The sequence below is a fragment of the Phyllobates terribilis genome, unplaced genomic scaffold, assembly GCF_046119375.1.
Source record: "Phyllobates terribilis strain yellow unplaced genomic scaffold, ASM4611937v1 Scaffold_10__3_contigs__length_209671492, whole genome shotgun sequence".
Classification (NCBI taxonomy): Eukaryota; Metazoa; Chordata; class Amphibia; order Anura; family Dendrobatidae; genus Phyllobates; species Phyllobates terribilis.
Window position 1 is genome coordinate 128,945,010 of NW_027362770.1, and position 23,716 is coordinate 128,968,725.

Here is a 23,716-nt window from a genome sequence, read left to right on the forward strand (position 1 = left end):
CACACACACACACACACACACACACACACACACACACACACACACACACACACATACTATTGTGAAGTGTGGTGGGTAGCAGCCCCTGCAGTAGAATGACTGAGCCCAGGAGAAGCAACCCTGTGCCCCTGGGATTGAGTGGTGCTAAAGATCAAGGAGGCCAGCCAGTGCCTTCGCTGTGGTCACGGTCGGGACTCCAGTGAAATCTGTGCAGCCGCATGGGACATAGCGTCCTGCTCGGTTCAAAAAGTTGCCCAACTGCCAGACGACATCAGTTAGAGATCAGAGGAGAGATGTCTTAATACGATTCTTAGATTCTTAGTTGCCAGCGGTGGGGAGAGAGCTGAAGTACTTTACTGTAAGCCTGAGGTGCCGTGGATGCCAAGGTCCAGGCTGAGAGGAGAAATTTTAGTGCACTTATAGTGCTATATACAGCGGGAGTGAGGAGAGCTGCTACACATTGCCAGAAAAGAACTGGGTTCATCACACCATGAGGCGTTGTTGACTTCGTGTAATGAATAACTGTGGAGAGCTGTATTCATCATCATCAATTGCTCCAGTAAACGTGAGATTTTCTTCCTATTGCACCTGAGATCTGGACGTTGCTTATTGAGACAGGCTGATCCTGCATCCCTTCCACAACTTTCCCCGTTTAATTCGGACGGCTGGCGAGCCCGCCTTGACAGTTGGCCGCCATTACGCCCTGGCTCAATGGAGGCCGATCCAGACAGATACCCTCAGGGACATTCCCCATTTCAGTGATTCACCACTGCTTGAGGATTCTGGGCCTGATGGTTTCATCTGTTGATCTGCTTTCATGCAATTAAAGGGAACCTGTCACCAAATTTGTCACATAGTAGCTTAAAATATCAACTTATTCAGCATCTGCACTGCTTTCCCTAAATCCTTATATAACACCCTGACCCCCCCCCTGTATAGCCCCGAAAAACCTTTTTAATATATCCCGCGCTGTATTCTAATCAGGTCCGTCCGGTCCAAAGAGCGTGGCTTTGGCCTCTCCACCCCTCCCATCGGCTGCTGCTTGCCGTCCTGGACGTTGATGACACTCCCTACGTCATCCTCATTGTCTTGAGAAATCTCGCACATGTGCAGACAAATCCTGTCTTGTGCCTGCGCAGTATGCGTTGTTCTCCCCTCCCTCAGTGGCCAGGTCTTTGCATTTTCTATCCTGTTCCAACAAAATTCTACCCTTTTGGCACTTGGCAGCAAAATTCCCTATCTACACTTTCTATCAGAGGTTGGCCTACATGGCCTCAGCTCTCCTTTACATCTCAACTTGTTCCTGGATGCAATGCAGTCCTCCTCCCTTTGATCCTTCGAGGCACATTTCCCTTTGAATTTTGCATGCTCTTTTGGAATGTATCCTTTCTATTACCTATCACTACCATCTTGTGGGTGTCCAACTTGGCTGCCTTTTCTTGCAAATGTCCCTTTTTGTTTTTTCTTCAGGACAAGTTAGTTTTGCATCGCAGGTCTAACTTCCTCCTTAACATGGTATCAGCTCTCTAAATCAATTAGGTCATTAGACGTTATTCAGCCACCATTTTGTTTCTTCACATGCAAGAGAGAACTCACTTCATACCTTGGATTTGGTTACAGTGCTAATGATCTACTTGGCCCAATCTTTTTAATTCAGTCAATTGGATTTTTTATTGACTTCTTAGAAGGACTAAAGCCCCCGTCTCACATAGCGAGATCGCTGCTGTGTCACGGTTTTGGTGACGCAACAGCGACCTCACCAGCGATGTCGCTATGTGTGACACTTTGCAGCGATCAGGCCCCTGCTGTGAGGTCGCTGATCGCTGCAAAGTGTCCTGGACCATTTTTTGGTCGTTGGCCTCCCGCTGGCCAGCACACATCGCTGTGTGTGACCAGCGGGACCAACGATCAGGCTGGTATCCATGGTAAACATCGGGTTACTAGGGGCACGCGCGCACTTAGTAACCCGCTGTTTACCATGGATACCACTCTGCTACGGTGCGCGGGAGGTTACCGTTCACCTTAGCTGAGTCGTATCCATGATAAACAGCGGGTTAATAAGTGTGCATGTGCCCCTAGTAACCCGATGTTTATCATGGATGCGACTCTGCTAAGGTGAACGGTAACCTCCCGCGCACCGTAGCAGAGTGGTATCCATGGTAAACAGCGGGTTACTAGGGGCACACGCGCACTTAGTAACCCGATGTTTACCATAGTTACCAGCCTGCTCCTGCTTCAGCAGCAGGCTGGTAACCGGGAGCAGGACATCATGGAAAGATCCTTTCCACGATGTCGCTGCTCCCCTGATCGCTGGTGAGCCTGCCTGTTTGACAGCTCACCAGCGATGTATTAGCGACGCAGCAACGATCCCTGACAGGTCATATCGTTGTCGGGATCGCTGCTGCATCGCTTAGTGTGACGGGGCCTTTAGGAGGACTCTCACAGCATCCAAGGTCATCAGTGCCTTCCGGATATGGTCAATCATTCTTGAGGCTTATCACAAAAAGGGCAGATGGCCTCCCTTCCACATGATGACTCGCTGCATATTTGCGGTTGGTGCTAGTTTGGTGCTCTAACTCAGAGCGCTTGAGAGTTGGTTGCTCTCACTCATTCACCCCTTGGTCTTCTGTACACACTCTCTCAAAATTTTGTAGGGTGCAAGCTTTTAGATCCTTCGACACTGCTCTTGGTCTCAGAGTACTACAGACAGCGGTTCTCTAAACTGTACCTTATGTTCTACTTCCCACCTTTAGAGACTGCTCTGGAAGTCCCATGGTCCCTATGTTCCCCAATGACATTGACGAGAAAATAGTCATTTTTATTACTAACTTTAAGGGCTATTTCTTTTTTTTTGGACAACGTATCACCCTTCTGATAGAAGATTTTTTTTCTCCGATACCACAACGTTTTTCTGCCAAGGTTTGCTTTGTTCTCTCAGGTTCTCAAATGAGTTGAGTTATCATTGATTTCAGCGTTGTAACGTTGTTGAGACTGTATTATGAACTGGTAGGGATTTCATTTCTTCATCTCCTATTGTTCTCATACAAACTGATTAGCTCAGTGTCTGCAGGATGGAGGTATATGCTGTAGGAGAAGCTGAGACTTTCCTTACTTAATGTTGACCTTCTAGTGGCAGCTATATACCTATATGGCTATATCCATAGTCAGTGGTCTCTTGAGTTCTCAAATGAACAGAACCAGTAGCAGACTTTGCGGTAAGCAATAAAAAGTCCTATCTTTTGTTACAATTTTAGAAAGAATGGCGAAAAAAACACACTGCAGATACAGCATATGTATGTTTTGCCTTCTATAAAATTACTAAAATTGATGGAAACTGTGTGAAGCGAGTCTTTTAAAAGATTATTCCAAAGAAACTGATTTCTGGCAGCCTGACCCCTTGGACACCACTGATCCCAAGGAAAGGGCTCGAAACCATGATCTGCCAAGTCCCATCTTCAATGGAGGAGAGGTGCTCATGCTCAATCTCCACTCCATCGCCTGAGACTGCCGGAGGAAGCTGAGCACAGTGCTTGGGATCTCTGCGGGTCCCACCAGTCAGACCACCAGTGATCAGTAAGTTATCCCCATATCATCCAATGCGTAGGGTATAACATTATTATTTTGGGATTAACCTTTTAAGTGAATCACCAGTCTGAAGTTACTTTGACTAATACAAACCTTTTTCTTTATTTAAATCTCAGCGATATTCTTGGAAAGATGATTAAGAAGAAGTATTTACTTCAGGCACACTCAATGGTGATCCAGTCATGGCTGTGTTTGATACCACTTGACGAGATGGTAAAATTTCTAGATCAATTTCCAGTACGAATTGTGGGAGTTCTCAAAGCTTGTTACTTCAAAATTTCTGGTGGTGGATTTTTTAGCAAAGAGGTTAGTAAATCATTTAATATTATGAATATTTTAAGGCTAGCTGGATTAATACTACAGAGTCTGTTTCCAAATCAGTTGTATGATCAGTTTTGTTATTACATACAGAAATAGCAAATGTTAACTTGATACATACATATTGCATACCTTGATCCTGCATTTAACAAAGTGCAAGCTATTGATAATATGGTCAGCATATTAATGCCTTAATTATCACTTTAACATTTGCTACATACATTTTCAATGAGTAGCGAAGAATAAAAACACATTATTCTATGCATGATAGTCGAACGAAAATATCAGACATGCTTGATCAATCTTTTGGAGGACTAGGAACGTTCGTCTCACAAAAGTTGATAGCTTGCCACCTAACAAAAAAGCCCCTAAATAACAAACAATTGATTTTGGCTGAAATGGTCTATTTTGTACGGCTTTGGTCTAACGTGTATGGGGGTCTTTATGGTTTGTGTCCTTTAGTACCAAGCTTTTTACTCTCCATGCATTACTGTACAGGTTGTGGCTGTATTTCAGGGGGGTTATCCCCTAAAAACAATGCATCTGTAGCGCCGGCGGCCCTGCCCTCTGCTAGGCAGGGACGCTGTTCACCTCACCTCTCTGCTCCGTGCCCGGCGTCCTCCTCCCGCTCTGCTGGCAGCGTGCGCTCCTTCACGGCCACTGTGCTTAGGGCGCGCGCGCGCGCTCTCCCTCCCTCTTAAAGGGGCCGCGCGCGCCGTCCTAAGGAGTCCCCGGCCAATGGCCGGAGGACTTCACCATATATAAGGCACCTCCTCCAAAATGGAGGTGCCCGAGCAATGTTGTTGCACTGTTCACTACTCTGCTTCAGCCCTCAGGTCCCGTTGCCAGTTACCTGCCAGGTACCTGCCAGCTTGCTGTCTTATTCCTGCCTGATATTCTGCTACCTGCCTGCTAGCCTGAGGTCCGACGGTCTGCCTTACTACTCCTGTCAGTCTGTCTAAGGACCAGCTTGCCCGCTCACCTGGGAGCGCACATCAGCTACCTGCCTGCTTGCCTGAGGTCCGACGGTCTGCCTTCCAACTCCTGTCAGTCTGTCTATGGACCAGATTGCCCGCTCACCTGGGAGCGCACATCTGCTACCTGCCTGCTAGCCTACCTGGAGGCTCCGCCGTCACGTGCTGTGACCACCTGCCTGTCCAGTGACTCCTGCCCGCTCACCTGGGAGCGCTCATCTGCTGCCTGTCTGCTAGCCTACCTGGAGGCTCTGCCGTCACGTGCTGTGACCACCCGCCTGTCCAGAGACTCTCGCCCGCTCACCTGGGAGCGCTCATCTGCCGCCTGTCTGTTGGTCTTCCTGGAGGCTCCGCCGTCACATGCTGTGACCACCCGTTTATCCAGAGACTCTCGCCTGCTCACCTGGGAGCTGACGTCTACCATCAGCCGCCACAGGTCGTACCAACCCTTTACCCAGAGACTGCCCCGGTCACTTGCCGTGACCATCTGCCCGTTCATCCAGAGACTGCCCCGGTCACTTGCCGTGACCTCCTGCCCGTTCTTCCAGAGACTGTCCCGGTCACCTGCTGTGACTGCCTGCCTGGTCGCCACCCGCTCCCTTACAAGGACCGCCCCCTTGTATAGTAGCTCAGAGGTTCCGCCTCCCAGACCCGTTACAGCATCTATGGAAGAATATAATCTTGCTACATAAAGAGCTTAATGTTGAAGTGAGTCCGAGGAAAAACCTCAGCTATCTTAGCCTAAACTCTTTATGTAGTAAGATATGTTCACACACATTGTGTTTTGCTGCGTATTTTGCAGCAGATTTTAATACACATTTTCAGCTGCGCCTAGCAGTACCAGCAAAATCTATGAGAAACCAGAATTCTCTTTTTACACATGTTGCTTTTTGTTTGCTGTGTATTCTCACCCTTGGCTAGAGCATGTCACTTCTTTCAGCCTGTTTGGTGCGTTTTTGCAGCGTTTTTCCACCCATAGGAACTAATGGGTGGTGAAAAAAAACGCATCTGAATTTTTGCATTGTTTTTGATGGCAAAACAGAATGGGATTCTTTTTTTTCCACAGAACTTTATGTGCATGCCTAAATAGAGACAGAAGGGCAGTTTCAAAAACGCTGGTTTTGCTGCGTTTTTTTCACAGCTGTTTTCCTGCCAGAGAAAAGTTGTCAGCAGATTTAGCTGCAGAAAAAAACACGTGTGTGAACATAGCCTTAATGTTGAGGTGAGTCCGAGAAAAACAGATTGTACTGACCTGACTTATTGCTGGGCAGAGCTCTAACCTCAGCTATCTTATACTACATAAAAAGAGCTTAATGTTGAGGTGAGTCAGAGGAAAACAGATTGTAATAATGGCAGAGTCAGAGTAAATAAAAAAAAAAAAAGAACAGATCAGTAGAAGCTGTGATGTTAAGGTAATTTTGTTGTTGAATGTATGTAAGTATATAACTTGGCAAGACAACGAAGAATAAACAAAACAACGTCAGCTGATTTTTTTTCTCAGACTCACGTAAGATGACAACTTTGTTGTTTATTGTGTAAAAAGGCTGAAAGTATATAGACATGGGTAATTTGAGGCTATGTGCGCACGGTCCGTATTTGAAGCAGAAATTTCCTGTGCGTTTCCGTATTTCCTTGGCAGGAAAAAACGCATGCGTATTTTCCGCAAGTTTTTGACATTTTTTGAAGCGCTTTTGTACATCAATGAATGCTTTTTGGACCTAAATAAAGTTATTTGTTGGGACATTGCTTTAACCCCTTTAAAGCCCATGACGTACTAATACGCTTCTGTGCCCTGGGCTTTAAGAGCCTGACCCGTATTAGTACGTCATGGCGATCGCGCGCGCGCACACAGGCTGTGCGGGCGCGATCGCCGCCGGGTGTCAGCTGATTGTCACAGCTGACACCCGATACTATGTGCAGGGAGCGGTCCCGCACCGCTCCCAGCACATTAACCCCCGGGATGCTGCGATCGAAGTCGATTGCAGCATTGCGGAGGCAAGGGGAGGTGATCGTTATACTCACCTCCTCTTCCGGCTTCCAGCGCTGTCTGCCGCGGCTTCCCGAGTGTTGCCATGACGACCCGATGTCGTCATGACAACATCCGGGTCACCAGACAGCAGGAAGATTGTTTGGACATGCGCAGTGCATCTCCAAACTATCTTCTCCCTGTCCAGCGCTGACAGCCTGCACGGCACAGGGATGGTGCTGCATTCCTGTGCCATGCAGGCGATCAGAATAAAAAAAGTGGTGCTAACAATTTGAGCCGATTTTCCATTCAATTTGTTAGCGGACACCATGTTGCGTTTGGAGAGCCCCTGATGTGCCTAAACAGTGGAGCTCCCCCACAAGTGACCCCATTTTGGAAACTAGACCCCCCAAGGCACCTATCTAGATGCATAGTGAGCACTTGGAGCCCTCAGGTGCTTCACAAATTGATTCGTAAAAATGAAAAAGTGGAAAAAAAATACTTTTTCATTTTTACGAATCAATTTGTGAAGCACCTAGGGGTTCCAAGTGCTCACTATGCATCTAGATAGGTGCCTTGGGGGGTCCAGTTTCCAAAATGGGATCACTTGTGGAGGGTTTCCACTGTTTAGGCACATCAGGGGCTCTCCAAACGCAACATGGCGTCCGCTAATTATTCAAGCAAATTTTACAATCAAAAAGTCAAATGGCGCTCCTTCTCTTCTGAACCCTGCCGTGCGCCCAAACAGTGGTTTTTCCCCACATATGGGGTATCTGCGTGCCCAGGGGAAATTGCACAACAAATTTTGGGGTCCATTTTTTCCTGTTACCCCTGCGAAAATAAAAAATATTGGGTCTAAAGTAACATTTTTGTGAAAAAAGCTAAATGTTCATTTTTTTCTTCCACATTCCAAAAATTCCTGTGAAGCACCTGAAGGGTTAATAAAGTTCTTGAATGTGGTTTTGAGCACCTTGAGGGGTGCAGTTTTTAGAATGGTGTCACTTTTGGGTATTTTCTGTCATAAAGACCTCTCAAAGTGACTTCAAATGTGATGTGTTCCCTAAAAAATGGTTTTGTAAATTTTGTTGGAAAAATGAGAAATCGCTGGTCAACTTTTAACCCTTATAGCTCCCGAACAAAAAAAAAATTTGGTTCCAAAATTGTGCTGATGTAAAGTAGACATGTGGGAAATGTTATTTATTAACTCTTTTGTGTGAAATATCTCTCTGATTTAAGGGCATAAAAATTCGAATTTTGAAAATTGCAAAATTTTCAAAATTTTCGCCAAATTTCCGTTTTTTTCACAAATAAACGCAAGTGATATCGAAGAAATTTTACCACAGTCATGAAGTACAATATGTCACGAAAAAACAATCTCAGAATCAGGGGGATCCGTTGAAGCGTTCCAGATTCCAGAATAATTGCCTCATTAAGTGACAGTGGTCAGAATTGTAAAAATTGGCCTGGTCATTAACGTGCAAACCACCTTGGGTTGTAAAGGGGTTAAACCTTGGATTATTGCAGAACTGGGGGTGAGTATATTGGTTAATTTAAATGATTAAATAATGTGTCTGTTGTATTTCAAATAAAGTGTTTACTCTGTGTCTGTGTGTTTACTTTACTTGGTCATGGAAATGTCTGATTGACACCTTGTCATGACCAAACAAAAGAGCTAGGTGTCAGCTAGTTCCATTCACCCAATCTTCATTAGCACTTCTATTCATGTAATTTATGCGGCTGCTGTGAGCTGCTATTTTTAGCCTGGGAAGGTGCCATTTGCAAACATGGTCCTTCTTTAGCCCCCCAATCAGCACTCAGCAGCGCTTTGGACGCAATGTATTTTTGTTGCGTCCAAAACACAGTGTTCTAATGCCGCACTTTTGTTTTCGGAACATATGAATCCACCGCATATAATGACACTTCAGTCGGTCAAAATCTGCAGCGGAGACTAGCATGTCTGCTACAGAAATTGACAGGCTGCTGATGAGTTTGGGTACGTGGCCACGGTTAGGAGCCGCTGCAGGTTTGACACTGCGTCTTTATACAGGGTCAAACTCGCAGCGCCCAAATGTTACAGCATAGTGGATGGGATCTCTAGAAATCCCATGTCCACTATGCGTGCATCTGAGGCTGCGGACACTGACATGCGGCGCGTCTTTCAGGACTTCAGCATGTCAAATTCTCTTGTGGAGTCGCTAGTATTCTGCAACAGAAATTTGACCACTAGAATGGATAGAATGCGGTTAATCTGCATCGTTCAGTGAACACATGTGGATTTACCTGTGTTCAATACAATCCAACATTTTGGACGCAGCAAAAAATATGTGTCCAAAGCGCTGCTACGTCCGGATTGTGAGCACATAGCCTAAAATGAAAAAAGAATGGCGTGGGCTCCCGCCTCCTTTTTATAACCAGCAGAGGGAAAGCCGACCACTGGGGGCTGATATTAGTATCTGGGGAAGGGGCCATTAGCCAACAATGTTCCCTAGCTATTAATATCAGCCTACAGCTGTTTGTTTAGCCTTTACTGGCTAGATTATAGGGATCTGTACAGGGATAGTGGGGTCTCCCTATAAAATCTAACCAGAAAAGGCTAAGCAGACAGCTTTGGGCTGATATTAATAGCGAGGGTAGGGGCCATCGATACTATTAATATCACCCCTCAGCAGTCCCAGAAATGGCGCATCCATAAGATGCGCCAAATCTGGCTCTTAGCCTCTGCTCTTCCCACTGCCCTGTAGCGGTGGGGTAATGGGGTTGGGGTTCATGTCAGCCTTGTATTGGCGGCTGACGTGAAGCCCAGGTTAGTAATGAAGGGCGTCTATAAGACGCCCCCATTACTAACTGCGTAGTAAAATGGTCGCCGCTTTTTCAATAAAAGACATGGCCAGAATAAAGTATTTTAATGAAATAAAAAACAGTTTTTAAAAAAAAAAAAATTATTGTACGCTTTGTCCCCGAATCCCTTGATCTTCTGAAAAAAAAGTAAAAAGACAAACAACCATATTCCTCACCGGTCCGCTTTCAATGACATAGTCCACGATCACCGCCAACTAGTGTCCCACAACGATCCGTGTCACTTCTACAGCAGTGACATAAGCAATCACTGATGTCACTGGTATAGAAGACAGCAGTGTGTACTGACAGGGGTGTAAAATCACTCCTGTCAGTGTACATGCTGCAGGAGGTCACTGGGGTTCATCAGCTGAAGATCAGCTGATGAGTCCCGGTGAGCTAACCACCGTGGGAGCATTCTTGAGAATGTTCCCACGGGGAGATCACGTGCGCATCAGCTGATCGGTCATGTGACGACAGGTCGCTGACGTCACCGCAGGTCCTGCCAGCTCAGTACACTGCTGGGAGTGAGCGTGCTCCCGCAGTGTACCGCCGGCTGCCGAGAGCAGTGCATCGCCGCCGCGTACCAGGAGGACACCGGGGGCTGCCGGACAGGTGAGCATAATTTTATTTATTTTTTTTTTTTAAAGTTTTTCCTTCTTTTTTTTTTTTTTTTTTACCACGGGCTGGGCATAGCAGACTACTGCTCTTCCCAGCGACGCTGCTCTCGGTGTTATCAGTGGTCAGATGTGAGGAGTTGTAGTCCTCTTCTCCCGACCCGGGTACCACCCGCACCGCGTTTTCGGCGCAAATTCGCATCTATTGGCTTTAATTGAAACGTAGCAAATCTGCAAGTACAGATATTATACCTGTGGATTTGCTGTGGTTCAATTCAAGTCAGTGGGCATGAATTTGCGGCGGAAACGTCCGAACAATGGCCATTCTGCGTATTTTACCGCAATGCGAATCCAGAGCGGAAATTTACGCATCATGTGCACAACACATCCTGATTACCATTGGTATACCTGGCAGACCTATTAACAAGCATTTTCGCGGCATCAAAAACGCTTTGTGTGCACATAGCCTGAGTTAGTTTTATTATGTAGAGCACATTTTTCTAGCTTCCGAAACGTATTTGTTTCGGAGCTCAGAACTTTTTTTTCTGCTGGACTCATACAGTACTTGAAGGGCTGTTGCACCCATTTGGGAACTGTAATTCTTCCTTACTGAACTTTCAAAAATGTTTCTTTTTTTCTTTTTAATAGTAAAAGAAAAAATCATATCCATCCTCCTAAAAATAAAGCTTAAATATTAATTTTTCAATCACCATTACCATGTTATAGATATAGAATAAAATGATGACAGTGATAGAGTTGGAAATGCTGACTGTATGTCAGGTAATGATCCGATGGATTTCATTGTACTAACCGTTCACTATTATAAACTGCATGGCTGTATTCGGATGCTGTGGATGTCTTTCTTGTAAGTTTTTTGAGGATTTGTTTCACGGTTTCCCCTTTGCATTGCCTAAGAGCATATACCCAGAGTGAAAATATTAAACGTAAAAATCATGTTGCGGATTTGAAAAAATGCAAAATGCCCTGAAATTTGCAGTGTAAAGATCTATGATGTGTGGATGGGGTTACTTTACATCCAGGAAAGTTAGTGAGGACTAGATAAGTGACTGACATGAGTGACCTCGGTTTATATGAAAATAATGCTTATGATCTTGAGTGTTTCTCACTACTTATTTCTGTTTCTTTTTCTTCTTTCAGAAACTTGAAGAAACTTTAAAAAAAATTCTAAAGACTATGGAACAACCAGGAAAGTGAGTGAGGCGTATCTGACACTGATAAAAAAAAATTAAAAATAAGCTAGCTACTCCAAATGACAGTAAGATGTTTAAAAGGGTTTTCTCATAATCATAAATTAAGTAAAATTGCAAAGTGTTTGTAAAAACGAGCAGCTGTGTAATTCACCTCTTATTAACAGGGGATTTTTAATTCTATGGTTTACTGCTTGCTACCTAGGTTACTGGCCACCTTTTGCATAGGTTTTCTAGGCAAACCATAGCACTTGACAGTGCTTCTCTAAAGCTGGTGGCATCGCTGGATCAGACAAGCTTTAGCCTCCTTGTGCTCCTCCAATGCTGCAGGTGCAAAGCTTTCTCTGATGGCAGCATGGCAGAGCGCCAAGTTCAGACCAGCAGCCCAGTGATGCGCTGGTTTGAACTTTAAATCATCAGGAGTGCACTGCCCCCTGTCAAGTTGAAGGAAGCCAAGAGGCAGGGAAACGGTGGGCTCCTGAAGATAAATCACTGGCATAGCTAGGGTTTTGGTTCAGGGGGGCCGAAACTTCTGAGTGGGCCCTTAACCAGATAACACTGATCACAGCTATGGTGGCGCATCCTAATAGTGGATGTAGGAGAACCTCAGCAGATGACTGCACTGTTACTAAAATAATGTCTATACAAAGTCCAACACTGTACATAATAAAAATAAAAGATGGGGAAAGGAGTCACAAAAAAGAAAGGCCACAGAGGTAAGTATCAGCAATACTAGGATAAACATGCACGAAATGAATATATCAACCAATTCTCCACATGAAGTGTTAAAATGTTATATATACAGATAATAAAGTGAAACAGTGGTAAAGTGCAATGTGCTAGTATACTTCCCACAATATTGGATGTATATAAAAGTAACAGAACAAGGTGAGAATGGTGTGCAAGGATCGGGCATGTGTTACATATTTAGGCTGGTACTGACCCGTGAGACCTGGATCCAACGCGCGTTTCGCCGGAGCTTTCACAAGGATATAGTGAGATGAAGGATAGAAGGGTATTTATAAAAAGTCCAGCCAATGGGGGAACAGGAAATGATGAAGAAGTACTGTTTACACATGTGCTGCGTTACTGATATGGCGCCATATCGTATGGCCGTATAGCCTTTCCCCCTGCCGATGTGCGACTCACAAGAGCGCAGATCAGCTGGGGAAATCGGGTGCCGGCGTGCGTGTCATTGAACCGGTGGAACGCACAAACCGGAAGTGACGTGGTGCCGGAGGCACAGGAAGTATGCTGAGGTGTGCGTTCCACCGTGTGAGACGCAGGGAGAAGCAGATGGAAGATCATATTGAGCGGTGGAACGGAGGGGGGAAGTGAAAGAGGATATAAAGGGGTGTGTAATGATACAAGTGAGTGCATGTGAGATTTCCTGGGGCTGTGGGAAAGGGAATTTCTTATGACTAATCCATTACCTCAGTCTAGTAGCATCTTATACTGGGGGAGATATATAGATGATATTTTTTTCTTATGGCAGGGTTCCCTGAAAGATGTTACATCGTTCATTAATCTACTCAACAATAACAACCAAAATATTAAGCTTACTTTCACTACTGGAAGAGAAAAGGTCGTGTACTTGGATGTCATCTTGGAAGTTGATCTCAACGGTTTCATTCAGACGGACGTATTGCTGATACTTACCTCTGTGGCCTTTCTTTTTTGTGACTCCTTTCCCCATCTTTTATTTTTATTATGTACTTTTAAATTATCATTAATAAATGTTATATTTTATACTGCATTTAGTTTATGTGTCATACATATAGGTTCTATGGCTAAATAGACACATCTACATATATAATTTTTTCTCACACTCCTTTCTAATTGTTGTAAAGTCCAACACTGGTATTACTGCTATATGGTGACTATATAGTGGTAGATACCAGTCCTGCAGAACATGTTGATGATTACAATATAGCTACGGGTAGAGACTTACAGCTGACAATCTTTTTGGTGGAGTCATTCACTTTTCCTTTCTTTCCATCTGGCCCAGACCGACATGACAACTTTTTCTAGCTACAACTCAGCTGCAGCGATGATATCAAAGACATATATGGCTTCTCACATTTCCAGAACCGTCCCCATCTCTCCCCAACCTATACAAACTCCTTATCCGCTTATACCCCAATGCTGAGCTTCTGCTGCCGTACGTGTCCCTATTACTGCACCTGCTGTGTGCCCTCTAGATGGTAAAACAAACCTCTAGAATATATTAATGCCTTGTTCAAGTGACCTAGAAAATGATGGCCACATTTTTCCCCCTAGAAAGTAATAGTGCCCTCTGTGTGCCCCTTTGACAGTCACAATAACCTGAGTGCCCCTATAACAATAAATGACCAGTTAACATTTAATAATGTCCTGAGTCTCACCCATGTGCTGCTCCCCTCTACACAGTATCATGCTCTCCTATGCACAGTGTAATGACCCCCACACTGTATAGCACCTCCCACAGTATACTGACCCCATAGTAGCTCCCAAACTGTTTGATGGCCCTAACATTATATAATGGTCCCCACACTGTGCAAAGACCCCACATTAGCTTCCACAGTGTATGATGGGCCCCTTATTGTATGATGCCCCCCTCACTGTAATCCCCACACTGTATTGTGGCCCCATCACTGTGTGATGGCCACCTAAATAGCCTCCATTTAGTATAATGCACTTTCCATAGGTCTCCATACAGTATAATGAACTCCCCATAGGCCTCTATATAGTATAATGCACTCCCCACAGGCCTCCATATAGTATAATTTATCGGTCTCAGAAGTTTACATACACTGTATAAATAGACGCATATGCATGGTTTTTCTCAATATCTGACATGAAATCAGAATAAACCTTTCCCGTTTTAGGTCAATTAGGATATCTTTCCACAAGCTTCTATTGTGAGAAACCAAGCCAAGCTATTGTTTGACCCAAGCCATTCAGTTTATTATAAAGGAAATTGCTCTTCTAGATGCTTCCTATCAAACCTACATGCAAAAAATAGGGGATACAGTTGTGCTCAAAAGTTTACACATCCCGGAAGACTTTTTGCTTTTTTGGCCTTGTTTCAGAGAATATGAATGATAACAAAAAAAACTTTTTCTCCACTCATGGTTATTGGTTGGGTGAAGCCATTAATTGTCAAACTACTGTGTAATCTCTTTTTAAAACTTAATGACAACCAAAAACATCCAAATGACCCTGATCAAAAGTTCACATACCCCAGTTCTTAATACCGTGTATTGCCCCCTTTAACATCAATGACAGCTTGAAGTCTTTTGTGGTAGTTGTGGATGTGGTTCTTTATTTTCTCAGATGGTAAAGCTGCCCATTCTTCTTGGCAAAAAGTCTCCAGTTCCTGTAAATTCCTGGGCTGTCTAGCATGAACTGCACGTTTGAGATCTCCCCAGAGTGATTCAATTAGCTCATTGCCATGATTCAATTAGCTCCCCCCATACTCTTGTCAGGAATAGGCGTTTGCACTACAAAGGTATATATCCTAGCTGACCTGTATTCTATTCTCTCCTGGCTTGTCACCCTGGTGTGAACGGAGGCTCCCAGGGGTTGATGTATTGAAGGGAAACAAATGCTGATGTAAATACTTTGTCCTTGTGAACGCCATCCTGGGCTATAGCATCCTTTTGGTAATTGCCTTTTGGAGGCGGCATAGTAACGTAATGGTAATTAAGTCATATCCTGACTGTGGGGAATACACCATTTCCCCTGGGGTCCTTTGAAGTCAGACTGACTAGCATTCCTGCTGAGACCTTCATAACTGGGAATATGAATTTCCAGTCCCTGGCCTCACCACACCAACCAATAACCATGAGTGGATAAAAAGTTTTTTTTGTTATCATTCATATTCTCTGAAACAAGGCCAAGAAAGCAAAAATTCTGCCGGGGTATGTAAACTTTTGAGCACAACTGTATGTATCATCTTTCTATTTTTGGGACCAATAAATTATTGATGTTTGAACGGCTTACATCACTGAATATTTGTTAAAAAACTTTGTCTGGATAGTCAGAGCTGTTTGATTTCACCTTGCATAGTGGTTTCTTTTTGGTGTACTTTTACATTTTGATGCCAATAAATATTGTTTAGGGCTATATGTACAGTTGTTAAAATCTTTTCAATGAAGTCATCTAGTGGATAAACTTATGTTCCATGTTTTATACTACCCTAATCTTTTTCAAATCATTGGCCCTGAATCATGTCATCATAATGATTTCTATCTTTCCAGCTTGTGAACTTCACTATTCACATCCTAACTTAGCTTATTTTTAATGTAGAGCAGCTGATTTTTGGGTAAATTCATATTTTCGTTTTTTTTGCAATGATTTTTTAACACTGTGGAAAACATGCAGAGCTTTGTTATAATTACATGGACGTGACGTAAAAATACCCTTTGATGTGTTACATTATGAAAGATGTTGGCTGCTGCATCTCTTTTTACACATAGTTCCTGCACGTAAAAGGTTATGATGTAGAAGGTTAAGTTTTCCATTTAAAACTAATATTAAACTGTATTTAAATTTCTCCTTTGCATACAATTACCTATAATGTCATGTTGTTATGTTTTACTATACATTGGGCCTTGAAGGAGAAGAAAATTAAGTTCCTGTTAAAGGGAATATGTCATCAGGTTTCTGCCATTAATCTAAAGAGCAGCATAATGTAGAGACAGAGACCCTGATTCCAGCGATGTGTCTCTTACTGGACTACTTGCTGTAGTTTTGATAAAATCACAGTTTCATCAGCAGGAGATTATCACTAGAGGACTAGTAAACCTTATATCATGTAGTCCTACATATTCATGAGCTCTGTGTAACTACGCCCACAGTGTACACAGAAAGCTATCAATCAGTGGTGTCAGTGGTGTTATACAGAGCTCAGCATTCAGAGAACTGGTAGATCTACAGCAGATGAAACAGTGATTTTATCAAAAAGGCAGCAAGCAGCCCAGTAAGTGACACATCACTGAATTGGGAGTCTCTACATCAGACCTGGGCAGAGACCAATGCTGCCCCTAGCCACTTGTGGAAGCAGCGCTGGTCTCTGTGCATCGGGTATTCTTACAGTGCACAGTGACAGTGCACTCTCCTGCCGGCTTGTTACTTCTGATCTGAGCCGGTGAGAGAGTGAACTGTCAATGTGCACATTGTTTTAGCCAGATGTTTCTATGGTTATTGAAATACAAATATAAGAATGTGCTAAGTTTTAAAACTATAATTGCTAAATACCACAAATTTATACAAAAACTTACAATGTTTACTGGGTTTTCGCTTATTTTTTAAAACTTCTGCCCTTCGTTCTGTCAGCTGGATGTCAGCTTCTGGACCAAATCCTGATTGATGACAACCAATTCTTGTCTAATCTGTGCTTGAAGTTCATCACAATTTCTGTGTTTTTGTTTGCCCACCCGCTGTTTGAGGATTGATCACAGGTTCCCATGGGGGGTTTCCTGACTGTGGAACCAAAATTTCAATGTTTTGTTCATGAAGCCACTTGGTTATCACTTTCTGGCTTGCAACATGGTCTCCATCATGCTGGAAAAATCATTGTTCATCACCAAATTGCTCCTGGATGGTTGGGAGAAGTGGCTGTTGGAGGTTTACGTATCTTTCTATATTTAGGCAAAATTGTGTTTGCGCCCACTCCCTTGGACAAAAGTCTCCAAATTTTTGGCCACTGCTGTACGTTTAATGTAATTTTTCATTTTATTTTGTGACCACTTGTAGGCCATTGACGGTTGAGTCATTTCAGAAGTGTTGTAAAGCCGGCCTTGATCTGCACCATGCTATCCTTTCCAATGGATATCTAAAGGTCTGTTGTGAGCTAGCGGCCCTGTCTGCAGAGATCATCCTAACTTTATTAAGATACTCAGGTTTACCGGTGAGTACGCACTGAAGATGTGTTTGACGTACAAGTGACACTTTTTTAGTTTCACAATTTAAACGAATAAACTATTTCTTTCGGTCATTGTTGTTTTTCATCTTAGAACGAAAGTGATGAAACTGAAACTGAATCATTGCAGCCTGAGATAGTGCAAGTGTTTGACAACACTACATCGCTAACGCTAAAGTGGCTCGAAGATGTGTTTGGGCAAAAATTTGCTTATTATAGCACAAGAACAAGAACATTTTCTCTTGAAATGCAGGTAACATATTGATTTAATATTTAAAGGATTCCAGAAAACAAATGGAAAAATAATTTTATTTTACAGCAGGGCTGTCAACAGATTTCACAATATAAACTGCATGTTTGATTATGTAGATAGACCTGATGAACTTGATGTATTTATTTTAAAGCTTACTTATCACTAATTTTCCCACTTACTGTTTTTTTTCTTGTTTTACTAAAATTTCAGCTGTAAAAATGCAATATTTTAAATAGATGTAATTAGAGAAATAAAAAATACACCCTTTTCCATAAGCCACATATTCTGTTATTCTTCTAAAAAAAAAAAAAAAAAAAAAAAAGTCACCAGGTGGCCTTACAAAATGTTTTAGAGAATAATTGTAAGATCAATGGGGCTGTTTGCAATATTTGTGGAGGGTAATGTTTAGTAATGAGCGGGCATGCTTGTCACTACTTGTAATTCGCCCAAGCATCACAGTGCTCGAGATGCTCTGTACTCGGTGAGTATTTCTTGAATGTTCCGACGGGAGCTCGAGTCCCCATCCCGTACGGTTGGCGCTTTTTTGGCAGGCAGTTAATATGCAGGGATTGCCTGTCAGTCACTGTAATGCAATAGCCATGTTGGTTGTGAGCATTACAGTGTTTGGCTGGCCGCATAGCGTCATTGGGTCTATATAAACCTGGCGCCGCCATGCTAGTCACAGTCTACCCCATCAAACAGGCAGAGTAGGGAGAGCTGCAGCTGAGCGAGGGAGAGAATTGGCGGTTATTTTAGGCGGGGATTCCACACCACTATTATTAATTTCATCTACACTAACAGTCCTTATAAAGGCTCATTCTGATGAATATTAATACTGCTGTTAGCAGTAGTTAGGCAGAGTTTGTGGAGAGCTACTATAGTACAGAATAGGGTCCATTGCACATTCTTTCTGCTGCTGGAACTCTTATCAATAGCCCTAGATATCAGGGCTAATAATATTCTTATTGCTCGTAATCCTGATCATTTTTGTGAAAAGCACTATAATACACCATTTATACTGATCCATTTGCTTGTTGACAACATACAGCCAGACTTGGTTTATTTGAATAGCATTGGTGTATAGTGGAAGCAGAGAAACTTGTCCATCATCAGAGGTGATCAAATATTACTGCGGTAATAATCGTGAAGTTTTTTGCAAACTGCAAAATATTATACTCCATTTAAAATTGGCAAGGCACGTAATAAGGGATGGGGAAGTGGACGTGATGCTGATGGTGCATGCCGAGGCCATGGGCAAGGTGAAACTGTGCCTGCTGCTGGAGCACAACAAACACCCACATCATTTCCACCTAGCTTCCAGTCGACTTCCTAGGGGGCCACAGAACACCACACTTGAAGCCAGACCAGTGTGAAAAGGTTGTTGGTTGGATAGCAGATAATGCTTCCAGTCAGTTTGCTACCACCACCCTGTCTTCGACATGGTCCAGTCTTAGTAGCCGTGAATGTGGACCACATATTCCTCACCCTGATACTCCTTCCTCCCACCATGCCAAATGCCAAGTGACAAGTGATCCCACACCTGGACACTCTGAGGAGCTGTTGACATTTCCATTTATAGATTTGGGCTTCTCGCCCTGCCCGCTTCAAGCAGGACATGAGGAGATTGCATGGAGTGATGCCCAAATATTTGAGCAACCACGGTCACAAGAAGGCAACGGTGGGAAAGTGCAATTACTGTCCAAGAGGTGGATTATGATGATGAGACACAATTGCTAGAAAGTTAGGAGGAGGACCAGGGTGTATACGTGGAAGACGAGGTGGTGAACGATGAAGTCACTGACCCAACCTGGGAAGGTGACGTGCATAGCGAGGACAGCAGCGCAGAGGGGGTAGGGAGCCATAGCACCACAAAAGGCAGGAAGAAGCAGTGGGATGGCCAGACTCAAGACGGGCAACTGTTTCCCAGAACACAAACATGAGGGAAGTTGCCAGTCCAACTGTTAGCTCTTTTTTTAAAGACTGTCCAGTTTACCCCAAAAAGACCACTTGCAGCATCAGCCATGCCAGCATCAGTAGGGGAAGCAAAACTACAAGCCTGACCACCACCAGCATGCTCAGACAAATGATGGCAAAGCATCCGACTAATTGGGCCAATCGCCAGGGTCCAGAAACAGTGTCTGCAGGTGACACCACTGCCTGCTCCGCTGTTGTGCATGCATGCATGCCAATTCCCTGTCCATGACGCAGGTGAAGATGCCTCCCGCCCTGCACCTGTCGTTGCACACTTGAAGCCAGGGCTGTGGAGTTGGAGTCTGAATCGGAGTCGGTATAAAATGGACCAACTCCAACTCATAAAATATATAATAAATTGGGTACAGTAGTTCAATGCAGTTTGTGGGGAATATTTTTTTCATAAGAATTTTGGAAAGTTATGAAATGTCTTATAAATTTCTGTCCTATTCCGCATCTAAGGATCTAGACTTTTAGCTGAGATGAGTCTGTGCTACAGTAAATGTATCACTTAAACATGAGCCATGTATGAGGGAGTCGAAGTTGGAGTCGGTGTCATGGAAATTCAGGAGTTGGAATTGGAGTCGGAGGTTTGGCTTACCAACTTCACAGCCCTGCTTGCAACCACCGTCAGCAACCACGTCCATGTCCTTATCCCAGCGCAGCATTCAGTTTCTCTTCCCCAGTCCTTGGAACGCAAGCGCAAATTCACAGCCACCAATCCACATGCCACAATACTAAATTGCCACATTTCCAGACTGCTTGCACTGGAAATGTTGCCTTTTAGGCATGTGGTGACTGAAGCTTTCCGCAACCTCATGGCGGCCGTCCCTCAGTACTCGGTCCCCAGCCGCCACTATTTTTCCCGGTGTGCCGTACCCGGCTTACACAGGCACGTGTCCCAGAACGTTACCTGTGCCCTCAACAACGCAATTACTGGAAAGGTTCACCTAACCATGGACACGTGGACAAGGGCTTGTGGTCAGGGACGCTAACGCTGTGGGAAAAATGTTCCGTGCCTAAAACTAAATCATTGCGTGATAATGTATTGTGTGATTTGGAATAACAGGAGAACTGTCTAATATTAGGATACATTATCTGATAATGATAATTCTGACAGTATTTCTCCTAACTTAATAATAGAGGTAGTTTTTGTGGTAGTATCTGATTTAAATCCGTCCCAATATGGATGGACAATATTATTAAAGTCTCCCATGCATAAAACTGGAACTCCTGCCACCCTATGAAAAATATTGCAACGCTTATTAATAACAGCATTATTGTAGGGATGAGGAATGTAAACTACGATAAGTAATATTTATTTTCTATTTCAGAGGTATCAATTCAAAAGGGATAGCTCTATGCGCTAGGATACTAACCCCACTAGAGTAGCTTGAAAAGGTAGAATGAAAACTGTGGGCAATTCATGAATGTTTCATACCTGCAACATTGTTTTTCCCAAAATGTGCTTCCTGCAGACACACCACTGCTGGCAAATGATCTCGGGTATACTCCATAACAGCCACTCTCTTTAAGGAGTGTCTCAGACCTCTAATATTCCAGGAAATTAATTTGATCAGCCCTTGTGTCTGATCATATAGGGGGTGAAAAATATCAATGATTTATAGACTACTGTTAGGCCATTAAACCAAATGACATATTACAAGAACGTAAACCCCAAAAACACATTCAAACCTTTAAATTGAATGAATGGAGGCACCAGTCCATCCTGTAGCCGAATACGAGGCAAACAAACAACCTAAAGTAGGAAAGAGAAAGGGGGTAAACTCTTCTTGGGATCTTGCAATAATAATCGGATATAAAACATGATAAATGTGTCCACTGGACCGTGGGTTATAATAAAGGGTGTGACCCCAACAATCAATCAGGTAGTTGCTGATGGCAACCAGGTTCAACGTTGTTGACTTTGATGGATCCTCTGCTCATTTAGGTCAATCCAACGGAGTGCATCACTAGGGTGTTCAAAGAAAAAGGTCTTTCCCAAAGCAGCCACTACTAGTCTCGCAGGGTAAAGCATGGAATATGATGTTTGCAGATTATGTAGCCGTCGCGTTACGTCCAGCAGCTGTGCCCTGCGTTTTGAAACCTCAATGGAGTAATCCGGAAAAAAAGAAAATTCTCTGGTAGTTAATAGAAATGTCTCCCTTATCCTGGGGCACTCTGAGTATGGCATCCCTGTCTTTATAATGCAGGAGCTTCATTAAGACTGGGTGAGGGGGGGAGCCCCTGGTGGTAGTGGTCGGGTTGGCACCCTATGTGCTGTCTTCCACAGCAAAGAGTGGAGACAGGTATTCCGTCCAAAACATAGAGCTCAGTCTTTTCTCAAAATACTTAGTAGGGTTATTATCCTCAGTTTTTTCAGGGATACAAACTACCCTTACTTTGTTCCGCCTGAGTCTATTCTCCAGATCATCTGTTTTAGATAGCAAGGTCAGCATCTGTTGATCATGTCTGTGGCTGTCTCTAATGATTTGAGACGGTTTATCCTCCAGGTCACTAATTCTTCCCTCTGTTGCACCCCTGTCTCATGTAGGAAAAATCCTCTTTCATCTCCCCCATCGGGCTGCTCAGTGAGGATATAGCAGATCCATACTGTCTTACAACCATAAATTCATCCTTTATTGTGGGCTCGATTATGTGCTGATCTGAGTCATGGAGGGAGGGAGTGATTTCTGCCTTAGGTTGCTGGACACTGGGGCTGCCAGAGTCCTTTTACGCAGTGTTATTAAAGTCTTCTGATAACGCAGAGAAGCGATTAGTTACTTCCACAATCTGAATGTGCACTTCATTGCTAGTGTGGGCTTCCCTGCCCGGGGCTCTAGCAAAGCCTGCTAATTTTGATGCAGCACTTGTGGCTACGGATTTTACTGCCCTTGTACCTACCGAGTGCCATCTTGGACAATCCTGTCCTCTTCCGCCGCTACCTCCCTGTGCTTCGCTCCTCCGGCCATTATCACTCCTCCTCTGTGTGCCGGTAAGTGCCAGGGTGTGTGGGGAGACTGTGACGTCTGGTTTCACAGAGTTAGGGGCCCAGTGTATCCTCCAGCAAGTGTGCTATCCCCGGAGCTCTACTGCCGTGCATCCACTCACATGCCTGGCCAGCCCACGCCCCCGTCAGAGCGGGTTTTTAGTGCCGCTGGTGGAATTATAACCGATAAGCGCATCCGTCTGTCAACTCAAAATGCTGACAGGCTGACTCTTGTCAAAGTGAAGAAGGGCTGGATTGGCCCAGACTGCTCAACACTACCGAATGATAGCAGCGTAACATAAACTCAAATCCATTTTTTTTTCTTGGTCTATTCCCATGCACTCATTCACACCCAGACATGGGTATACGCTTCAGGATGTCGTCTTTTTTTATGTCGTCCTCCTTCTCCTTCTTCACCTCATCCTCCACCACTATATCAACAGGATGAACATCATGCAACACCCACATTATTTTTTTTAAGGGTGTTTATGATGCCCGTAGGAACAATTTTTAGAGGCCTAGCTCTAACATTCTATATGTTATACAGTATGTTCATATATACCCCCCAGGGGTAAATGTTTTTCAGCCCATGCACTTAGTGCATGGGCATTACCAGTCTAGGAGACCCACTCCTTAATAATGGGGAAAAAAATGTTTTCACTGAGGCCCTCCACTATGTCTCTTCAAAGTGGTATTAGAGTGCGTCCTAATTTTTGGCAGCCCTTGCACTTACTGCATACGCATTAACAGTATAGGAGGCCCTCTCCTTAATAAATTTTTAATATAATCTGTGCTTAGAAACTCATCAAAGCAGACAGGGTTGCTTGCGTTTCTCCACAGTTTGGTGCTGCCATGTCCCAAAAAAACCCCTTCGGGTCCAGTTAAAATCTATTTTATATTCTACAGTATTACCGCTCATCTGAAATTCATGTACGGGTGAGCTATCGCACTATGGATAGCATATTACATGGATCCAGCCAGGGATTATTGCCTTATGCTCTTTGATGCTGCAACCAAACAAAAAACGATTCTATTCCCTATTGATACTGCTGTTAGCTGCATTTACAATACCAACAGGTGCTAGGTGGTAACATC

The 23,716-nt window shown here is 43.8% G+C and overlaps 1 protein-coding gene across 3 annotated transcripts in view; it reads left to right on the forward strand.

The window, feature by feature from the left end:
* Positions 1–23,716, forward strand: part of RNF213 (ring finger protein 213) — a 271,043-nt gene that overhangs the window by 131,400 nt on the left and 115,927 nt on the right. For all 3 annotated transcript variants that reach the window (XM_073649777.1, XM_073649776.1, XM_073649778.1), the window contains exons 11-14: positions 3,702–3,891; positions 11,454–11,506; positions 17,243–17,396; positions 17,503–17,661. In XM_073649777.1, coding sequence (XP_073505878.1) covers positions 3,702–3,891; positions 11,454–11,506; positions 17,243–17,396; positions 17,503–17,661 — 556 coding nt within the window. The remainder of the gene's footprint in view (positions 1–3,701; positions 3,892–11,453; positions 11,507–17,242; positions 17,397–17,502; positions 17,662–23,716) is intronic.